Source organism: Zonotrichia albicollis, chromosome 1 (assembly GCF_047830755.1).
Source record: "Zonotrichia albicollis isolate bZonAlb1 chromosome 1, bZonAlb1.hap1, whole genome shotgun sequence".
Classification (NCBI taxonomy): Eukaryota; Metazoa; Chordata; class Aves; order Passeriformes; family Passerellidae; genus Zonotrichia; species Zonotrichia albicollis.
In genome coordinates this window covers 60,451,583-60,469,876 of record NC_133819.1, presented here as the reverse complement: position 1 = coordinate 60,469,876, position 18,294 = coordinate 60,451,583, and the positions used below count along the sequence as shown (strand labels likewise).

The 18,294-nt window shown below is 41.5% G+C and overlaps 1 protein-coding gene across 7 annotated transcripts in view; it reads right to left on the bottom strand.

Moving 5' to 3' along the window:
• The window catches only part of SLC66A2 (solute carrier family 66 member 2), a 73,976-nt gene extending 56,841 nt beyond the window's left edge, over window positions 1-17,135 (bottom strand). For 5 of the 7 annotated variants that reach the window (XM_074542344.1, XM_074542349.1, XM_074542357.1 and 2 more), the window contains exons 1-4: window positions 16,985-17,135; window positions 16,263-16,619; window positions 7,219-7,352; window positions 2,957-3,010 (exon numbers count right to left, since the gene is read on the bottom strand). In XM_074542344.1, coding sequence (XP_074398445.1) covers window positions 2,957-3,010; window positions 7,219-7,352; window positions 16,263-16,465 — 391 coding nt within the window. In that variant the 5' untranslated portion in view covers window positions 16,466-16,619; window positions 16,985-17,135. The remainder of the gene's footprint in view (window positions 1-2,956; window positions 3,011-7,218; window positions 7,353-16,262; window positions 16,620-16,984) is intronic. The other 2 variants (XM_074542352.1, XM_074542370.1) reach the window with 1 other exon arrangement.
• Window positions 17,136-18,294: the final 1,159 nt, after the last annotated feature.

Genomic DNA, 18,294 nt, shown 5'->3' with positions numbered 1-18,294 from the left:
GAAAAAAAAATTCCAGCAAGTCTCATCCACATTGAGGCTCACCTAGCACACACTGAAACCACTCTGAACAACTTTAAACAATACAGGCTCTTAGGAACTGTGGTCGTGTTTTGTTACTTCTTTAGTGATTTTGTTACCCCAACAGTCTCCAACACTCACAGGGCTCAAAATATATATATGGAATTTGTATTTTAGCAAAACAGATTAATACACTTATTCATATTTGTTCTAAATCATCTCATCATGAAACAAGGAACAAGCAAAAACCCAAATTTCAACTCAACTGCGCCTTGCACAGTCTCAGCAGTTGCCATGCTACCAAGCACTAGGTATCTGAATTAGAAAACAAAAAAAATAAAGCATTAATCCTTTAGAACTGGAGCTACCTCTTTTGATCTTTCCTTCACCAAGAAAAAAAAAGGAAAATAATTTTATTTCTGTATGGAATCAGAAAACCTTACACCCTGGGGCCAATCTTACTGTAATTTTTTTAGGTCATTCAAACTGCAGTAACCTTCCCCCACACCCTCAACTCTCTCTCAGTATTGACTGATAGAAAGTCACTTTTCAGAGTCATGTGACAGAGATAAAGACTTTGTCAGATAACATGTGGAAAAATAGTGGCATTAAGTGGTTTCTTGAACTACCAACAATAAAACAAACCCTAAAGCAATCTCAGGGAGCTCTTCAGTTCTGTTCAAGGAGAAGAACCAAACAAATGCCTCTGTACTTATCTAACAAGTTCACCTAAAATTCATCGGTAGCCCAATACATTTTCAGACTAATGGCTCAACAGCTCTATAACTAAATAGTTTACACAGATCATAATTTACAGACATAATTTACAGACATACTTTCTTTTTCTGGTCATGCAGTAAATTACTGTAAATAAAGATGTAGTAAATTAATATAATAATTTCTGAAGCCTAAAAATACATTGAAATTTTTTTACACCACTTAACTATTCAAAGGAAATTAAAAAACATGTCCTTCTTGAGCAGAAGTTTTAATTAAAACTCATTAAAGTTTTAATTTAATAATGAGAATGCACAAGCACATGAAAGTATGGTCAATATTCCCCTCAGCTAATCTCTAAGTGAGCTTCCCCAGAGCTGTGGCAAAACACAGCACTGCAGGGCACAGCTCAGTTAAGCCCTATGTCAATTGAGTATGACATATGCTGTGACACACAGCACTGTGCACCTCACTCTTCATACCACCAGCACATACTTTTGTATACACATTATACACAAACAGCTCAAAACATCTCTAATTTCTTTATAGCAGTGAGAATTGTCATATTTCTAACTTGCCCACCCAGTCTTTAAACTTCAGAGCAGTAGTGTAAGGCTGTCTTGTTCCTTAGCAATAATTCAATTCATCCCATTTTGCTAAGCAACTCTAAAACAAACCTCAAGCAATACCTATTAACGAAATGTTTCAGACTTAGACCAGCTGGATTAAGATGTGTGGTGCTTTATTCTGCATCTTTTTAAGCTATCAAACTACCAACAAATTACTTTTTAACCAAAAAGACAAGTAAAAAAATTGATTGAAAAAAGTAAAAGGTCACATAAAGTAACTTATTTCTGTTTAATTTTAACCACTTGAAGCTGGCAACTGTTTATAGCTCTGAGACTGTAAATAAAGCATTACTAGAAACCAGTAAAAGACAACAGGAATACAGGCACATGGAGGACAGAACTGCTTAAACATTACATTCCAGTGGTTAGTGTTGCAAGCCAGTGAGAACGACCACACAAACTAGAGTTAAAGACAAACAGAAAGAAAACAGTTTGATACCAAATCCAGACAAAATAATGTTTTGAAAATATTAAAGGAAAAGGTGCTTTGCAAAAATACTGGTATCAGACAAAAAAACCTGATAAATTTCCCAAAGCATGGATTTTGCCCCTAAATCTGAAAGGAGAGATCCAGAAGATGAATCATTAAAAGACAGTCTTATTTGACCTAAGCAGGAATGGCCTTATGGCTTCAAGAAAGCACTCAGGTTAATACCATTCTTGGGCAGTTTCTTAAAGCTAACTCCAGCTTGATTAACTGTGTGTTGAGAAATACAGAGACTCTCCTTTTGCTGCAGTAATGTTCTTCTGTGCCCTGGATATTGCCAGCTGAGTTGATCCCTCACTAACACTAACTCAAGAACTGCAACAGAATACAGCTGATACCAATGGAAGATTCTGAATCAGTTCAGTTAAAACCAGACTAAAAGTTGATTCTGGGGAACTTCTGTGTCAGCATAACTTCTCTGATGCAATACCCCAACTAATTTAAAACAAAACTACAATTACTTGACTAAAACTGGCATTCCAAACTATTAGGAGTGGAAAAAGTACTGCAAGGCTAGTTTGCACCTAATACTTCTTGTTCCTTAGCTAAATTAAACAACATAGATTCCAACTCTGAAGATTGGAAGCTCTCACCTTGAGCATTACTAATTCTCAAATAGCAATTTTGAGGCTGCTCTATAATGAAAAAGAGAAGAATATTCACAAGGATGCAGGCACTTTGCTTGAATATCAAAGTGCAATATCTGCTAAAAGATACTGTTGTATATTTCATAGTTTCCTCAGCATTAGAGCTGAAAAAAGGCCAACTGAGTCTGAAGAAGTGAATCACTGTTTTGTTTGTCCAGCTTGGGGAAGGAGTATGGAAGACACACAATGTAGTCAATTCAACTGCCTTCAAAGAATTAGTTTCTGAAATAGAGCTGAAAGCATCTTTTCCTCTTTTCCATGAAAGTTAAAAGTGGGCAGGTGAAAAATTAAAAAAAAATTAAAAACCAGGTTTTAGTATGTCAAGAAAAGGTAATGCAAACATTCTCTATAGAAATGATCATGCAATCATTTCCAAAAATGATCACAAAAAGTAGCAAATCATGAAATATGTGGTTAAGGGGACAACTTCAGGCAAAATGGGTTTGTACAGTACATACCCAGATAGGATCTCTTGGGAGGTGCTTTGATTTCTTCATCCTTACTATCTGCAGCTACATAAAAAAAAGAGTTGAAGGGAAAAAAAAAAGAAAGGAAAGACAAACAGACTTTTATGATTAAATGTAACAGTGGTTATTTGAGCTACAGTTTAGTCAGTTAGTACATTTTATTCATTAAAAAATAATAGCCAGACCAAAACATGCCAGAAATTTTAGTCCCCATGCTTTCTATAAGACTCCCACCCCACAATGCTAAGATAGGACTGAGCAGTACGAAGTCCCTGAACAGTCTCAGTGCACAACCCAACATGCAGTGTACCTAGGAGGGGAAAATAAAGGCTTAAAAAACAATTAAACAGGCAGCTTGATTCTTACCTTAGACTACATAAATTCTAACTTTTAATGATCAGAGAAAACAACCTGTTACCTCAGCAACACAGGGTGCGTGGACATATGTGTATGTATTAACAGCTGAGACAGTAATTATCTTGCCTCTGGTGGAAAATGCTATTCAAAAATACTGTCACAAAGCTCAAGAAGAAGAGAACAAACCTCATCTGCAACCATGCTGCATGCTAAACCTTTTCCACTCTAACCTTCCTCTGCCAGTTGAAACCCACATATTACACAAGAGAATTCTTCAGTGCCAAAACCAAAGCTCTTGAAAGGATCATAGTGCTATAATAAGATACAAGTTATAAAGGAGATTAAGTCCACCAGCAAAACTGGATGAATGACAAGAGGAAATAATCTTAATGCAAAAACACAGGAGTCCATGTTCTACTTGTAGAGCCCAGGCTGCACAAGTACAGAGAGAGAGATGTCCAAGAATCTCCTTTCAATAAATATTGTCCACTGGTTTTCAGTATAGTTCATACATTCAAGGGGGTCAAAACCTGTCACAACATCTTGGGCATTACTAGAATGTTTGCCGGAGAGAGGTGGGAGGCTGATTTAGGGAGAGTGTCTGTCTCTCCAAGAATATGAAGAAACTGCTCTGGCCCACCAACATTCCCAAAAGTAACCAGACGTTTTCAGCTGTCTGTACCTGTGACAATTTTGCTTCAGCCACCTCTTGGTTCCTGAGTAAAGACATAGCACATCCACATTTTGTATTTCAAAATTCAGCTCTTTAGCATGGTAGCACCATCATGCCCCAAAATATTACAATACTTTGAACAAAAACAACAAGAAAATTAACAAGAAGCATGGCGCTTTCTGTACTGTGCCAACAACGCAGCATAAATATGGCTCCACAGATACAACTTTAAAACTTGGGAACAAATATGGAAAACTGTTGTTACCCCAATAATGGTACCAGAAGATCTGCATTAGAGCACTTAAGATGCAGTGAGGTTGAATACAAAATAAAAGATAAGAAGCTATTGTTCACAGCTGCTGATTTCACCTGAGGACCCCATGTAGTTTTCAAGGCAACATCATGCAAGGGAGAGAACTGTCCTATCACTGGAGGTTTTAAAATCAAATTGGGGTATTTGTTAGTTCTGTATTTTGCCTGATTTGGGTGCTGGCTTTCTCCAACCTGAATTGTTAAAAACAGGCTATACGGTCCAAGTTAAAAAAAAAGGTAATAGAACAGTAGGATATATGAACAGCATTTGCTTTGTTTTCAATTGGTATGTACTGAAGGATAAAGTCTCTGTATCCAAAACAAAAAAATCAGAGAAGGCAGCAACAGCACAAGATGGGTTGCACCACTTTCAACTTAATTTCATTTTGCAATACTAAAAGGGAGTGGGGGGAAATCCCATAATTTAGAAGTAACTGTGAGAAGGGAAAAATTTAAGAAAATTCACATAATCTTTTTAAGTTCTCTATGTACAGAGTCTAAAAAAAATAAAAGGAAAAAATCTCCCTAGAAAATCTAGGGAGACTGCATTTCTCATGCTATGACAGTTACCCTACAAATCAAAGTACAAGCAAATTGACTGAATGGCTTTGTATGTTCTGAATAGCTATTGACATTTTGGGTATTTTAAGCCAGTAACACCAGAAAACATGATAAAGAATATAGAACAAGCTTGTCAGGATTTGAAGAGATTGCTTCTTAATGCTTCAAGATAGGAAGCAGATTCTTTCTGAACTAGTTATTACTTAAGGGACCTAATTTGTGAGAAAAATAAAAACAAAAATAAAAAAGGCAATTCCCACATAACTGAAAACACACTGGTAAACACACTTCTGCCACTTGGAAGAAATACCACATTTAAAAATAATATAAGAAAACAGCCAACTCCCTTCCACTGAAATAGTCTATTCTTTCTAAATATTTTGGATTATTTTGCTGAAACATTCAAAGGGAGGATAGAAAAGAAAAACAATGAAGACCAGCAATGTGAGAAATAACAATTATCATACAGAAATGCTGTACCTTCCGTTAGGATTCTGCAAGGTTAACAAAAAACAATGACTTCAAACCTAGCTCTTCACTGCCCCAGCAAACTATAAGGAAGGAAAGTAAGTACACAGACTTATCAGCTTGCCTTGATCACCATAAAACTTTAGAGATAAGATTAGGTGTTTGATTAGAAACACAGTTCTCACTCCTACTCATATTGTTCTTGAAACCTACCATTCTGTCCAGCTTGAAAGGAGCTTTGCATGCACCTGAATCTTTATTCTGACCCATCATACAGTTGTCCTTACTAAATATCAATCCCATGTAAGAAAGATATTCCAGATATTTTCAGTGCTTGTAGGAGGACTCAAGCCTTTCTATGAAAACAAATAATTAAGGACCACAAGTAGGTAAAAATCCATCTCTCTAGCAAATTCCCTATGACAAAATGAGTTTTAGGAAAAAAAGTTTATATAATACAATGCAACCTTAAAGAGGTTCTATCATCTGTCAAGGAAGGGCTGATTACCCCCTTAGGAGACTCTATGTCCTTCAGGGAGAGTTGCTTAAAGAGCACTATATATTAAACTGAAGAGTCTCCCTTTTCTGTCCAAAGGTTACTGAAGGAGCCTGCAAGTGTGTGGGTGTAAATGTGCCCAAGAACAATTTCCTCTCAGAAAGGGCAAACAGAGAAACTTCTCTGTCACTCCACAAAATGCTAGCACAAACAGCAGAGGAGGAAGAAAGCACACATGCCCCTCCCAAATGCTTCCTGGATTTTACCTACTGCTAAATCTGGCTGAAAGCAGCTTTTAAGTCGTTCATCCTGCCAGACTGAAAACCCTTGTGAACACAGCAGCTTGTGTTTGGAAGCTGGATTGCAGCTCCTCTTCCACACGAATTCACTTACCTGAATAGTTTCTCACTACACTCTACAATGAGCAGGAATGGAAGTAGCCTCCTTAGCTGTTAGATAAATTACCCTACTGCACAGCCAGGAGCTGCTGCCTTCTAATGATGGCTGTGGATATCTGGAATTGGATCAGACCCTCAATTACTAGGGAGTGTGGAAGAGAACAGATGGAGAGAATAAATTATACATCCTTAATGGCAAAACAACTGACAGAAAGCTGACAGTGTTAATTCTGTTCTTGTTGGTAATAAGCTGTTACATAAAATGTTGTTCATCAAAGTCAACACAAAGAAACAAAAATCTACCCTATCTCACATTTCTTATCTGCAGGGAGAAAAGGACTTTGCACAAAGACTGAACATTTTATTAAACCGAGAATAGTCTGTCCCAACCGAAATTATCAAAATTAACCAAAACAAAAATATGAGAAAACTCCCACAAATCCCAACTAATCTCACACTAAAGCCAATGGAAATGGTACACAAAAAAAAAAAAAAAAAAAAAAAAAGAAGATAGAAAGATAGTTTTGCAACCATGGTAAGAAGCACCTGGTTTCTTGATGGTCAGTAACTCAAGTAAATAGAAAATTATTATCTACAAAAGCAAATGTTTGCAATTACAACATTTAGATAACAGCATAAGATCATAACTAAGAACTTGGTAAAACGTACAGCTGAAGAAAACAGCTTCTTACTCCAGCCAAGATATTTTAAAAAATCCAGGCTAGCACAATAACATAACAACTAGCTCTATATTCAGAATGTGGTGTGAAATATTAGGGAGAACTCCGATTTCTAGACTGAGCCAAGACCTGTCTGAAATAAAATTTCAGCTGTACATTGTTATCTAGAAAATAAGCAGTTTCAAAAAAAAGTTCAGAAAGTGCTACAGTGGGGAGACTGGACTGCAACACAGAACTTTTGTACTGAAAGTAGAGCACACTATATTTTCAGAGATATTATCCTAAAAAAGCCAATTCCCATCACTGACCTGCAAAAGAGCGGCGTTTCACGTTCAGCTCATTGGACACACGAATTTCAGTGCACAGTTTCAGCATCAGTAACATTGTAATGATCATGATAATGCTCTGCCACAAAAGAGGGGATTCAAAACGCCTTCCAAACCTAAAAAAGGAAGAGAAAGTATGTAAAACATCTAAACACCTGCAAAAAGAAATGCTAACAGTAAGAGGTATGGAAGGCTCAGGAAGCCAGAGTCACCAGACAGACTTAGTTGCCCATACAGGAGCTCAGAGCAGAAGTACCTATCTGAGAACCTTATTCCAACATCCCAGTGGACTGATCCTAGAGATGCTGAAGAGAGAAGCTTAAGGCTTTGCTTCAAAAGCCAGTAGCAAACCTATTATTTTGAAAAGAGAATCGCATTCATTAAGCAGTAAGTCAGTACAGAGAGACCAGAGAGTTATACCACATTAACACCAGTTATGTGTGCTCTCCACACTTACACTCCAAAGATTTCACATGGAATTGTGCAAAACTTCCCTTTGACAATTTTCCATTTTTAAGTTAAGCCATAAATACAACAGCACTTGCCCTATAAAGAAATAAATATCCATAGCGCTGTCTAGACATCTGAGTGGAAAAGCCAGGTCTGCAGAACACACCAACTATTTAATAAATTTCTGCCTTATTTGAACCAAGATTGGGGGAAGTAAGGAAGTACAGATGACATATCTTGGGAGCTTCCATGCACTTCCTTCACACAGTAGAGAGGATGAACTTGGATTGTAGCCAGTCCTGACTGAAGAGCTTACTCTTAAGTGATTGCACAAGATTCTGTTGTAGGAAAAGGAGAATCCTTCAGCGGAGATCAGTAATGCTCTTCCAACATCACCTGATGAAAGCTCAGCAATCCCCACCACACACTCAGTAAGTGCATGAGGGGTTAAGAGTGGAAGCATATTGCATTTACAACAGGAACGTGACACATACATCACAGTGAGCTGCTTCTCTGTGCTCAGTTCTGCCAGTTTTTATGCCTTAAAGACAGAGATGCTGAGGAAGTAGTTTGGTCAGAACATATTGCTGTGCTCCCCAGTTCCCTCACCTGCACCATGAGGCACACAGGCTTTCTAAATTTCCTAACAGCACAGTTACTAAGGTCAGTCTTCCACCACATCATGCTGACCGAGTCCCAAGCCTCACAGGCATGGCAATTATTGCCCTCTTCTTGACATCTCCTGTTTTACAGTACCCTGGCAAAATGTAATTTGTTATGCTTGGCCTACTTTTATGACCAAGCTCCATGCTAGTAAAAACCAGCCAGGTTCACCATCATGCTGTCTCACACTACTGTGCTTCCACTGCAGCCATTTCACCAGAGAGATTTTTTTTGTTATAAGTCAACTAACAAGGAACAGGACAGAGACTGGAAAGTCCTTGACTAGCTTCCTTGGGAATTGTGCGCAGAAGAGACAAGCAGCCCACATCAGTGACAAGAGCCAAGTATTTCTTGCCTAGTGGCATACAGCTGAGAAAAAGTACAGCTCCTTGAGGCTCCAGAGGGCCCACCAGTTACTACTGCAGGAATAGCAGTTCTGTGACCTTCAGCCCCCCACTTCTATCCTCAATGGAGCCTTTACTGTAACAAATTTGGAGGACACTATGAGGAAGGAAATAAAGAACACAGCTGATAAGCATAATCATAGGCATTGTGTGCTTTGAATAAGGCTTTCACTGCACTAGTTCAAAATGCAGGGGAAAAGAATAAAAGTTTGGCCTAACCTATGCTCCAGGCTTATGATTCCAGATCTCCTTCAGCCTGTGTTGCTGACTGTGGCCAAGTTCCCCTCACCTACTGGAATTCAATACTATAATATTTGTCTCTTACTCAGGGATGAGAAAAACTATGGGAAAGACTTACTGACAATTACAGAACAGTTAACTATAAACCACTTTACATCAGATTTAGAAAAACCATCTTCAATACAAATGTATTTGCATGTAAAAATTCAGTAACACATTTAAGAAGGGCTGAGCTAGCAGCACAACAAGTTAGAAGCTATAATGACAGTAAATCCAGCCACAGGTCACTACAAGGCTAGCTTCTCCCTGCTGATGAGATTATTGGTCATTCACTAATGGCTGCCTCACAAAAGTACTGCCTGCAGTACAAATACCTGCTCACCACAAACACAAATAAACATAGCCACCTGCTTGTCTGATCACAAATTTGTCATGACATTCAAGTATTGCTACAGACTCTCTCCCCCTAAACACTAGGTGGGAAAAATGTAAAACAAAACTCTCAACACACAAGAGAGTTAAAATGGAAATTTAAAAATTCTTATGGGAACTTCAAACAATGCAAAGCACCTGTAGGGTTTTTCACAACCATCCAGTAAAAGATAACAAAGGTTATGCAACAAAAGACACTCATGTGAAATATATCTCCCCAAACACCAAACCCCAGAATAAGTCTTGCAGGCAACACAACCCGCTAAACTAGATCACATATGCAGGAAAACAAACTAGCTGCTATGGAGACCAACAGCAGGGCAAACTACACCACATGGATTACACCCCACTACCTCGGCAGCAAGACTGAAGGGAATACCATTGTCAAGGACCACTCCTGGCTTCTTGAAGCTGTAAAAGTAAAGCCAGAACACTCATTTTGCTCAGGATCATGGACACAAACACCACTCCAAGCCACCTACTCTGCATTAATATCAGGGCCTGCCAAAGCAACACTAATCCCGTTTAAGATTCCTCAGGACAGCGTGAGCCAGGAGCACTGTGGGATGTAAGCCCTGCAGGGAGAGCATGCCATGCCACGCTGTTTCCTTTCTGCCTCACAGACATTATTCCTGTCTCTGTGTAAGCAGGAGCCAGGAGAGGAAGCACGCTAAGGTAATTAAAGCACCTTATGAGAGAAAAGTGAAGAACCTCAGGATACTAGAACAGACTTGCAGAAAAGATCAGCTTTCAAGTCCTGCGGGTGTGGGGTCACCACCATTATTCTGCATTTTCATCCCATAACTACAGTGTTGTATAACGAAGTGAACAGTGACACTTGCAGTATTCAAGGAACTCAGAGTTCATATGTCAGACTACAAAGAGACAAAGAGCTTTTCCACTGTTTATTTCATTTGTAAAAACAAAAGAACCCTTTATTTCCTGTACTAGTCAAATAAACAAATAAAGGAGAGGGAGTGCCTTACATGCTATTAGTTAGGTTATTAGTGTTTCCACAGCCTTCAAATGACTAATGCATGTTCAAGCTGATGAAGACAAGAGAAGTGCACGTTCAAGGCAGAGCAGAGACTAACTAGTTATTGAGAAAACTATGTAATTCCATTGGTACAATTCAATTCTGCAATAATCCTGCTATTCCAGTCCTGGGCCTACTCGAAACAGCAAATGCCAATTGTGAAAAGGAAGCCTAAGCTAGACCAAACATAAAGGTTTGCTTATCGCTTTTCCTAAGACATCTTTGAAAAGAAATTGACGGCTTTTGGTGCAGCCAGATCACTCTGTTTCCTCCTACACTCGTGGATGCTGTTCCAGCTTTCATCTGCTGTCTGCTTTTCAGCTCTCTGGGAAGTTACAGAGTCTAAGCAACATGGGAAGCACTCAGGATACACCACACACTACCAGGATCACAACAGATAGCCCAGGGTAGCAGCACAGCAGCTGTCCTGAAAGACATCCCACATCATCACAGAATTTAACCTGTAGGATTTAAGCAGGAAGAAGAAACAAACTAGTTTTGCAACAGGATCTTTTGATACAAGGTTCCTCTTGACATGTAAACTTCCAAGACTTAATGCATTATCACAAATGAAGCTCCTCACTAGTGCATACAACATTCCACTTGACTTTTTGCACAAAAAAGTAGCGCATCTTATCTCTGCTCTGTGGCACTTACACAAAGGAGGAGGAATTGCATAACACTTTTAGTCTCAATATCTGAGCAAGATTCCACCACGAGGCCATACGTAAGGCAATCTTTCAAAGTCGTAGTCATTCTATCAGCTTGATTTGTAGCACCATCCAACATGCCACACATGGTAAAAAGTGGCAAGATCCAATTTAGTAACAGAAGCCTTAAAAGCACAAGTTTCTCTTTCTCTCAGAAAGTCTTTCAGACTTCACTGCTTTGCGTTCCAAAGCCAGAGCAACACAAGACAGAAGGGACCTGGTCCACAGGTAGCACTGCAGATGTTACAGCACAGTGAATACCTAGGAGTCTACCCCTGACAAGGGCAAGTTCACCATTTCTCTGCAAATGACCTCCAGCTCCATACCTGAGTCTCTAATTATTCCATTGACTCCAGCACAGAGAGCTCTGAGCTCTATTGATATTGCTGTTTTAAGAAGACCTTTTGTTTCAGGTCAACTGATGTGCAATGGGTAGAGGGTTACCTTTGATCAAAAATAACACAGTCCATAGTCTCCATCCTGTCCCTGGCTGCCAGAACTTGTTCCCACGGTTTGCCTTACAGCAACTATTTTGTGAGAACAACTCCAAAACTGGATGGTTTTATTTTCTTGTTTTTGGATTTCTGTGGCACTGCTGTGTGAGTTTTAGGACAGTGTTCCTTGGAATTGCAGCTCAAAACCTTTGGAAAGAACATTGTCTTCTTGGAAAATATACAAACCCTATTATATACTGACATCCATTTTACAAAATGTAAAACTGAAAAAAAAAATCAAAAAAAAGTTCTGGGGATAGCAGGCAACATAAGTACTTTTGACTGCACTTAGTCAAGATATATATAAAAATGTCCATGCTGATTTCTAAGAAATCTATAGTGCCTTTTCCTCTAGTTATTTATTCTCATTTTAATATTAGAAGAAACTGTAATTTATCTCTTCATAAGCTCTGTTTCAAAAAAGAAAGGGTGAAGAGAGAGAGGGGGTAGAGAGGGAGAGGGAGAACTCACAAGTAAGTTTTTCTGCATCCTCCACCCCCTACTGATTACACAACTCTCACCCGCCTTCTCATTGCTGTTCTCCATCATGACAATGCAAAGCTACTCAGCTGGCAGCCACAGGAACCAGAAGATGTGTGTGCCTTGGTCTAGTGCCACAGGGAACTCTGGAGCCATCCCACAAGTTCCAAACACCCTGGGACAGCTTAAACAGATAATTAATCACCTCAGAGCTCAGGTATCCCTTGAGCAAGAACACGGAGCTAATTCAAGAATGTATAATAAGACATAAGGCACAAGCTATCAAAAATGGTAATGAAGTGTTTAATTAAAAACGGAGAGGGAAGAAAATTGCTCTCAGGTGTTTTTTTTTGAGCAGGCCATACACTTTCATATGCACCAGAATTACAAAGGCCTGCAGTTCTGCACTGTCTCTCGATGTCTATTCACAGTGCAAACTTTCCCCAAGTTGACCAGTCCAGAGAAACAATGGCCTGTGGGGCTGGAGAAGACAAACAGGAGAAGCAGTACTGACAATGGCAGGACAAAACAAAGGGGCAGGCAGCTGATGCAGCCATAGGTCATATCCAGCAGCTATACTGGCACTCCAAAATAAATATTGCTTTGATGTGTTAGATAAAATTGTAACAATAGATTAATACTTCAAATAAAGTTAAATTGGTATAAAATCTACTATAGCACAAAATCTGCTCTTCGCACTGGTAAACAGAGACTCCCTTGCATGATGTTATAAGCACAAATTGTTTACCTTCCAATTTTTTTTTTAAATCCTCTTTAAAAGGGCAAAAGACTTAAACATAACCAAACTTCTAGTTTCTTTTTGCCAAACAAAAGCCATACATGCATAAATAAAGTGAAGTAGAATCATGCCCATTGCTATCCATACTCTGTTTTCATTCTTCCAGACCAATCCTTTCACACAAAGTTTTGGCACATTGCTGGAACACAGCAAGGCCAAACACACATAACTGAAGCAGAAACAGCTCCTTAAAGATGAAATTTTGAGACACTGTGTGAAAGAGAAGCATGAAAAATGGATACTGTGCTATTGTCATCACTAGCAAACAAAGTTCTTTGGGAACACCTTGAAATTAAGTGATTAGATGTAAGAATCACAAGGAAGAGAGGCATTGCACTGAGTCCTCTTGACTTCAAAAGATGACTTACCACTAAAGACAGTCTAACCAGAGAAACAGAATTGGTGAGAACAGGCAACTGGAAACAGGACTGTTATCCTTGATCCCAGTAGTACTTTGTTCATTGGCTACTGTCACAGTGCAATTCACCAGCTGAAACTCTATTGACATGTAAAACATTGCAAGAAGATTAGGAAGCAAATACTCTATTTGGAGGGGAGATGAAAGGTCAAACTTAAACCACAACAAAACCAGGCATTAAACCAATAAAGGATAACCTCTGAAATAACCAAGTACAGTTATAGGAACCTGTGGAATCCATTATTCCACAAAGAGAATGTGAGGGAATTGTCCCCATAGCTGAGAAGAAGGAAGAGTAATAAAGCCATAAGGGAAAGGTGGGAGGACTGGGTCTGTTATGAGTAACACAAATACAGAAACACCAGCACTACCCAAGAGCAAGTATACAGAGGCATAAAAGGCATAACAGGCAGGAACAGTCTGTCCTTGTGAGCCACAAATTCAATACATGAAATTTCAGGGAAAACCTGGAAGTAACAACAGACACAAGTTACAGAAGTGTCTCTGACGTTAAAACAAAACAAACAAGCAAAAAAACAACAAAAACATCATTCATCCTAGGAAAAAATTAAGGCCTGAAAAGCAACACTATTAAAACTTGAAAGTTTTTGAGGCCTAACAATTTAAGTACTTCTTTTTGGATCAGGGAGGAGAGGAAGTCACAAAAAATTACTCTGGCTCAAACCACATGCTTAATAATCACAGGTAATGAACTGAAACGAAATGAAATCAGAAGCTTTATGGCAGTAGAGTTTTCAGAAGAGAGACTTGGATTAATACTGGGTTTGCTAAAGGGAAGGAGACATCAAGTAGTACTTGGGGAAAAAGATTATATACAGAACAAAATTACTTGTAGGAACAATTCTGTCCTGGCACCAGAATGGATTAAATTATTTAATAAATTTAAAACAAAATAAATAAAAACTTTCTAATTTCCTCCAAAGAATATTACATATACAATTAAAATCATTCTGCTGTTTATGTCATTATTGAGAGCATTGTGTCCCAGATAATGCATCGGTCATAGGTGACATTAACCAAATAACGCAAAAATTGAATTGCCAAGATGCTCCATGGGTGCATTTTCACAATGTTCACAGGAATCACAGGCTCTTGCTCTGTGATCTTCCTTAAATCATCCAGATACCCAAGGATATCATCCACCCTCAATGCCGTTTTCATGACTTACTGGTGCTTATAACTAACTACCAGGGACGCCTAATCTTTTAGGCAGACAAGCAAAATATTCTCTCCTGGGAACACTGAATTATCATTATGCAAGTACTCTTTTGTCTTTTAGTTCAGCAGAACCAGAGAGTGACAATTCATTGCAAGTACAGACAGAAGGGTTTCTGCAGGGTCCCAAGTGAAGCCATTCCATGCTAAGCTCCAAGGTGACCAGAAGTTACACAGTGCTTACACATGTCAGGGAGTGATACTATCCTGTGGTTCATCTATTCATACCTACTCCTACCAATATAACTGCATTCTCTCTTTTGAGGTATTGACAAACCTTTCAAAATAGATATAAATTATAACTTTTCACTACTTGCAGTATTTATACTTTCAGACATCTCTTAACTAGATGTACTTAAAATCAATTCAAATTAAAGATCTTTCAGTTTTTCCATAGTCTGAGTCTCACTAAAGAGATGCACTCACCTGAGTTACCTAGAAACTGCCAGCATCTCCATTCAGGTGTAAGCCATTTCTATATTTTGACTGTCTCCAGTACAACCAAAAATTAGACTATTTCTCTTTCTATCACTGTCAGCTCAGGCTCTTTGCTTCTCCTTCTCCTGCCAGTTCCTCTGCTCCCCTCCTGCTCTCTGCTTTCTCCATATACTTCTCCCCAGGAAAACACAGTTCCAACGCAACAAGTAGCTCAGTTCCAGCGATGACTCCTCTGTTTGACTGCCAGCTTGTGGTGCCAAGAAAGGGTCTCCTGTTTTCCACTCCAGCACAGCACTTACATGCTGTATTTTGCTGTAGCAGAAACCAGGAAGCCATTATACAGAGTCAGAGGAGGTTTCTTTAAAAAGAAACCGAAAACCAACAAACGGATGCAGCCTTGTTACCTATCAGTTCTTTATGGATTAAAAAGCACTACTTTGTAGTCAAAACAGAATCATAGAATAACTGTCCTTAGTTGCAGTAAATGCCCAGACCATTTCATGTTTGGTTTCCCAAGTACATTCTCAGTGGTGTAGCACCTGTATAATCAGAAACAATGAGCAAGATATTTATAACATTGATTCACAGAAATCATGCTGTAATAACATTTTCTTTGTCCGGCAGCAAAAGACTAAAATATGGAAACAAACTTGCTCTTAAGTATTGAAACTGGTGTTGAAAGCAAAAGAAATTTGCTTTTGAAAGGCAGCACACCTTTTCCTTGCTTATCCAAGAAAGAAAATTTTCATCTGTAGTTGTGCATGAAGATCTACAAGTGAACCCCCTCTGAAGCCAGCTAGCATCCTGGGAAAATGCAAGAATATATGGCAAGTGTTCCAGTGACGCTAATGCCAAGTAGACATTCAAATAAGTGTGTGATACCGAGACTTTCTCTCTGAAAATGGAGATAGTGGAATATGAGAAATGCAAAATACAGTCGGCAAAAAAAATCTGACTTAGCAAAAACCTCTTCACCAACAAGTTAAAAAGTTTCATCTTGGAAATCAGAGTGCTGATAATCAGATCTGGCAAGGGAAACAAACCATGCTCCCCAGCCCAGTTCATTCGACTTAATAGACACACACTGATGGAAAGACAGCATTTAGAACTTCAAGAGAAGAGAAAATGCACGTAAAACTTTATTTCTTCAAACATTCCAATCGAAGCTTTACACCTGGCAAACAATCAGGAACCTTCAGAACTGAGCAGAAACACAGCCAACTTACCAAAAAAGTATGCGCAGAATGTTTGCGACCAGCAGCACCAGGCAGACGTAGGTGGAGAAGCCCTCGGCGTTCTGGGTGCGCCGAATGTCCCGGTACTGTGGGATGTAGGGCACGACGCCGCCGAACACCATGGCCCCCGCGGCGCCCCAGGACACCAGCTGCCGCATGGGCACCAGCAGCCACTCCAGGCCGCCCGGCTCCATGCCGGGGGCGCGCGGGGAGGCGCTCAGGCTGAGGGATGCCCTCAGGCTGAGGGTGCCCCGCCGCAGCTCTCCGGCCGGGGCCGGCTCTAGCCACGGGCGGGCTCCTGCCCGGGATGCGGCACCATGACTGCGCCCTCTCCCGCGGGGCCCGGACCTGGGGAAAGGGATGGGGCGTGAGCCTGGCACTACCGAGGGCGGCTCCGGCCGCTGCCAGCCGGGCGCCGGCGAGCCCGGACCACCGCCCTGCCGCGGGCGGGTCGGGGCCGCCCCCGCTCCAGCCTCAGCCCCAGCCCCGGCCCCCGCCCCAGCCCCAGCCCGGCGCTCCACAGGGGAAGCCCGGCCCCGGCACGGCAGCCGCGCCGCTCCATCGCTAAGAGCGGCCGGGCAGGGCGCGGATACCCGGCTCCGCCGCCACCCCCGCCCGGCCCCCGGACAGTGTGTCCGAGGGGGCTCCTCCGCCTCCGTCGCCCACCCGTGCTCTCCCCGCCCCGCGGGCAGGCACGACCACCCGCCCCGCACCTGCTCCCCGAGCTCCGGCCACCGCCGCCTCCATCCCCCGGCGCCCCTCCGTGGGCGGGCGGGCAGCGGCGGCCGGGGCGGCCCGTGACGCACCGGGAGCGGCCCCGCCTCCGCCAATGAGCGCCGGGGCCGCCCCTTCCTCCGGCGGGGAGCGGCGGCACCGGGGCCGGGCCCGCCTCCCCTGCCCCCGCGGTAGCAGGACACGGCGGGCAGCACCGGGCTGCCGTGGGAGCCTGGCTCCGGAGGGGTCTCGGCTCCCCCGGGCCTACCTGGGCGCCTTCTCCTCCTCGGGCTGCGCTGAACCACCGCCCCGGGTCCTGCTGCCCAGGAGTTACGGAAAATTCCGTCGTGCCTCGTGGACAAGGGGGAATGGCTTTAAACTGAAAGGGAGTAGATTTAGATTAAATACTAGGAAGAAAGTCTTTACTTTGAGGGTGGTGAGGCACTGGAACAGGCTGCCCAGAGAAGCTGTGTCTGTTCCATCCCTGCAGATGTTCCAGGCCAGGCTGGATTGGAGCTCAGAGCAACGTGGCCTAATGAAAGGTGTCCATGGCAGCGAGATTGGAGCTAGATGGTCTTTAAGGTCCCCTCCAACCCAAACCATTCTATGATTCTGTGATTTCTGTGGCTCTCTGAATTGCAGTGGCTGGGGAGGGAAAGTGTGCAACTTCTACCCAAAGTAGGGCAGATCCAAAGTGACCAGGGAGCCTCTGCTGCTGCTTGCACTGGGCCAGGAGAGGACAAGTGCTGTACACAGGTGTTGTGTGGAGAATGACAGCATGCACACTGCACACACCTCCTTCAGCCACACTTAAAAGAATGGATCATCACCATGCGTCCAAGTGGCTGCAGAGCTCTCCTCAAAGCTTGTTCCTTGGGCTCCCCATAATACTGCTAATGCTTTCTTCTACCTTGTTAGTAGCAGGAAGGCTGCTCATCCTCTGCTGCTCATCCAACAGGTAGGAAATCAGATGGGTTTTCCTGCATCTGAGTGATGTATGATTTTGTGTCCTAGAGCAGAAACTGCAAAAGTTTTTTTTTGTGAATGTTAAAGGGGAAAAGGAGCTGAATTAAAAATAGAAATGTCTGTTTCAGGATTTCAGAAGCCTTTTGTTTACTTCCTGCATAGCAGCACCTTGCTCAACTGCAAGCATTTCTTCCACTGGGCAATTCTTGCCACATATGTGCAGCACATGAACCTGCACATTGCCACAGAATGTATTTGTCAAAGACATTCTTGGAGTACCATCTCACAAATATCCAAAACAGCCTTCTATGTAGATCAGGTGACCAGTGATAACATTGAGACT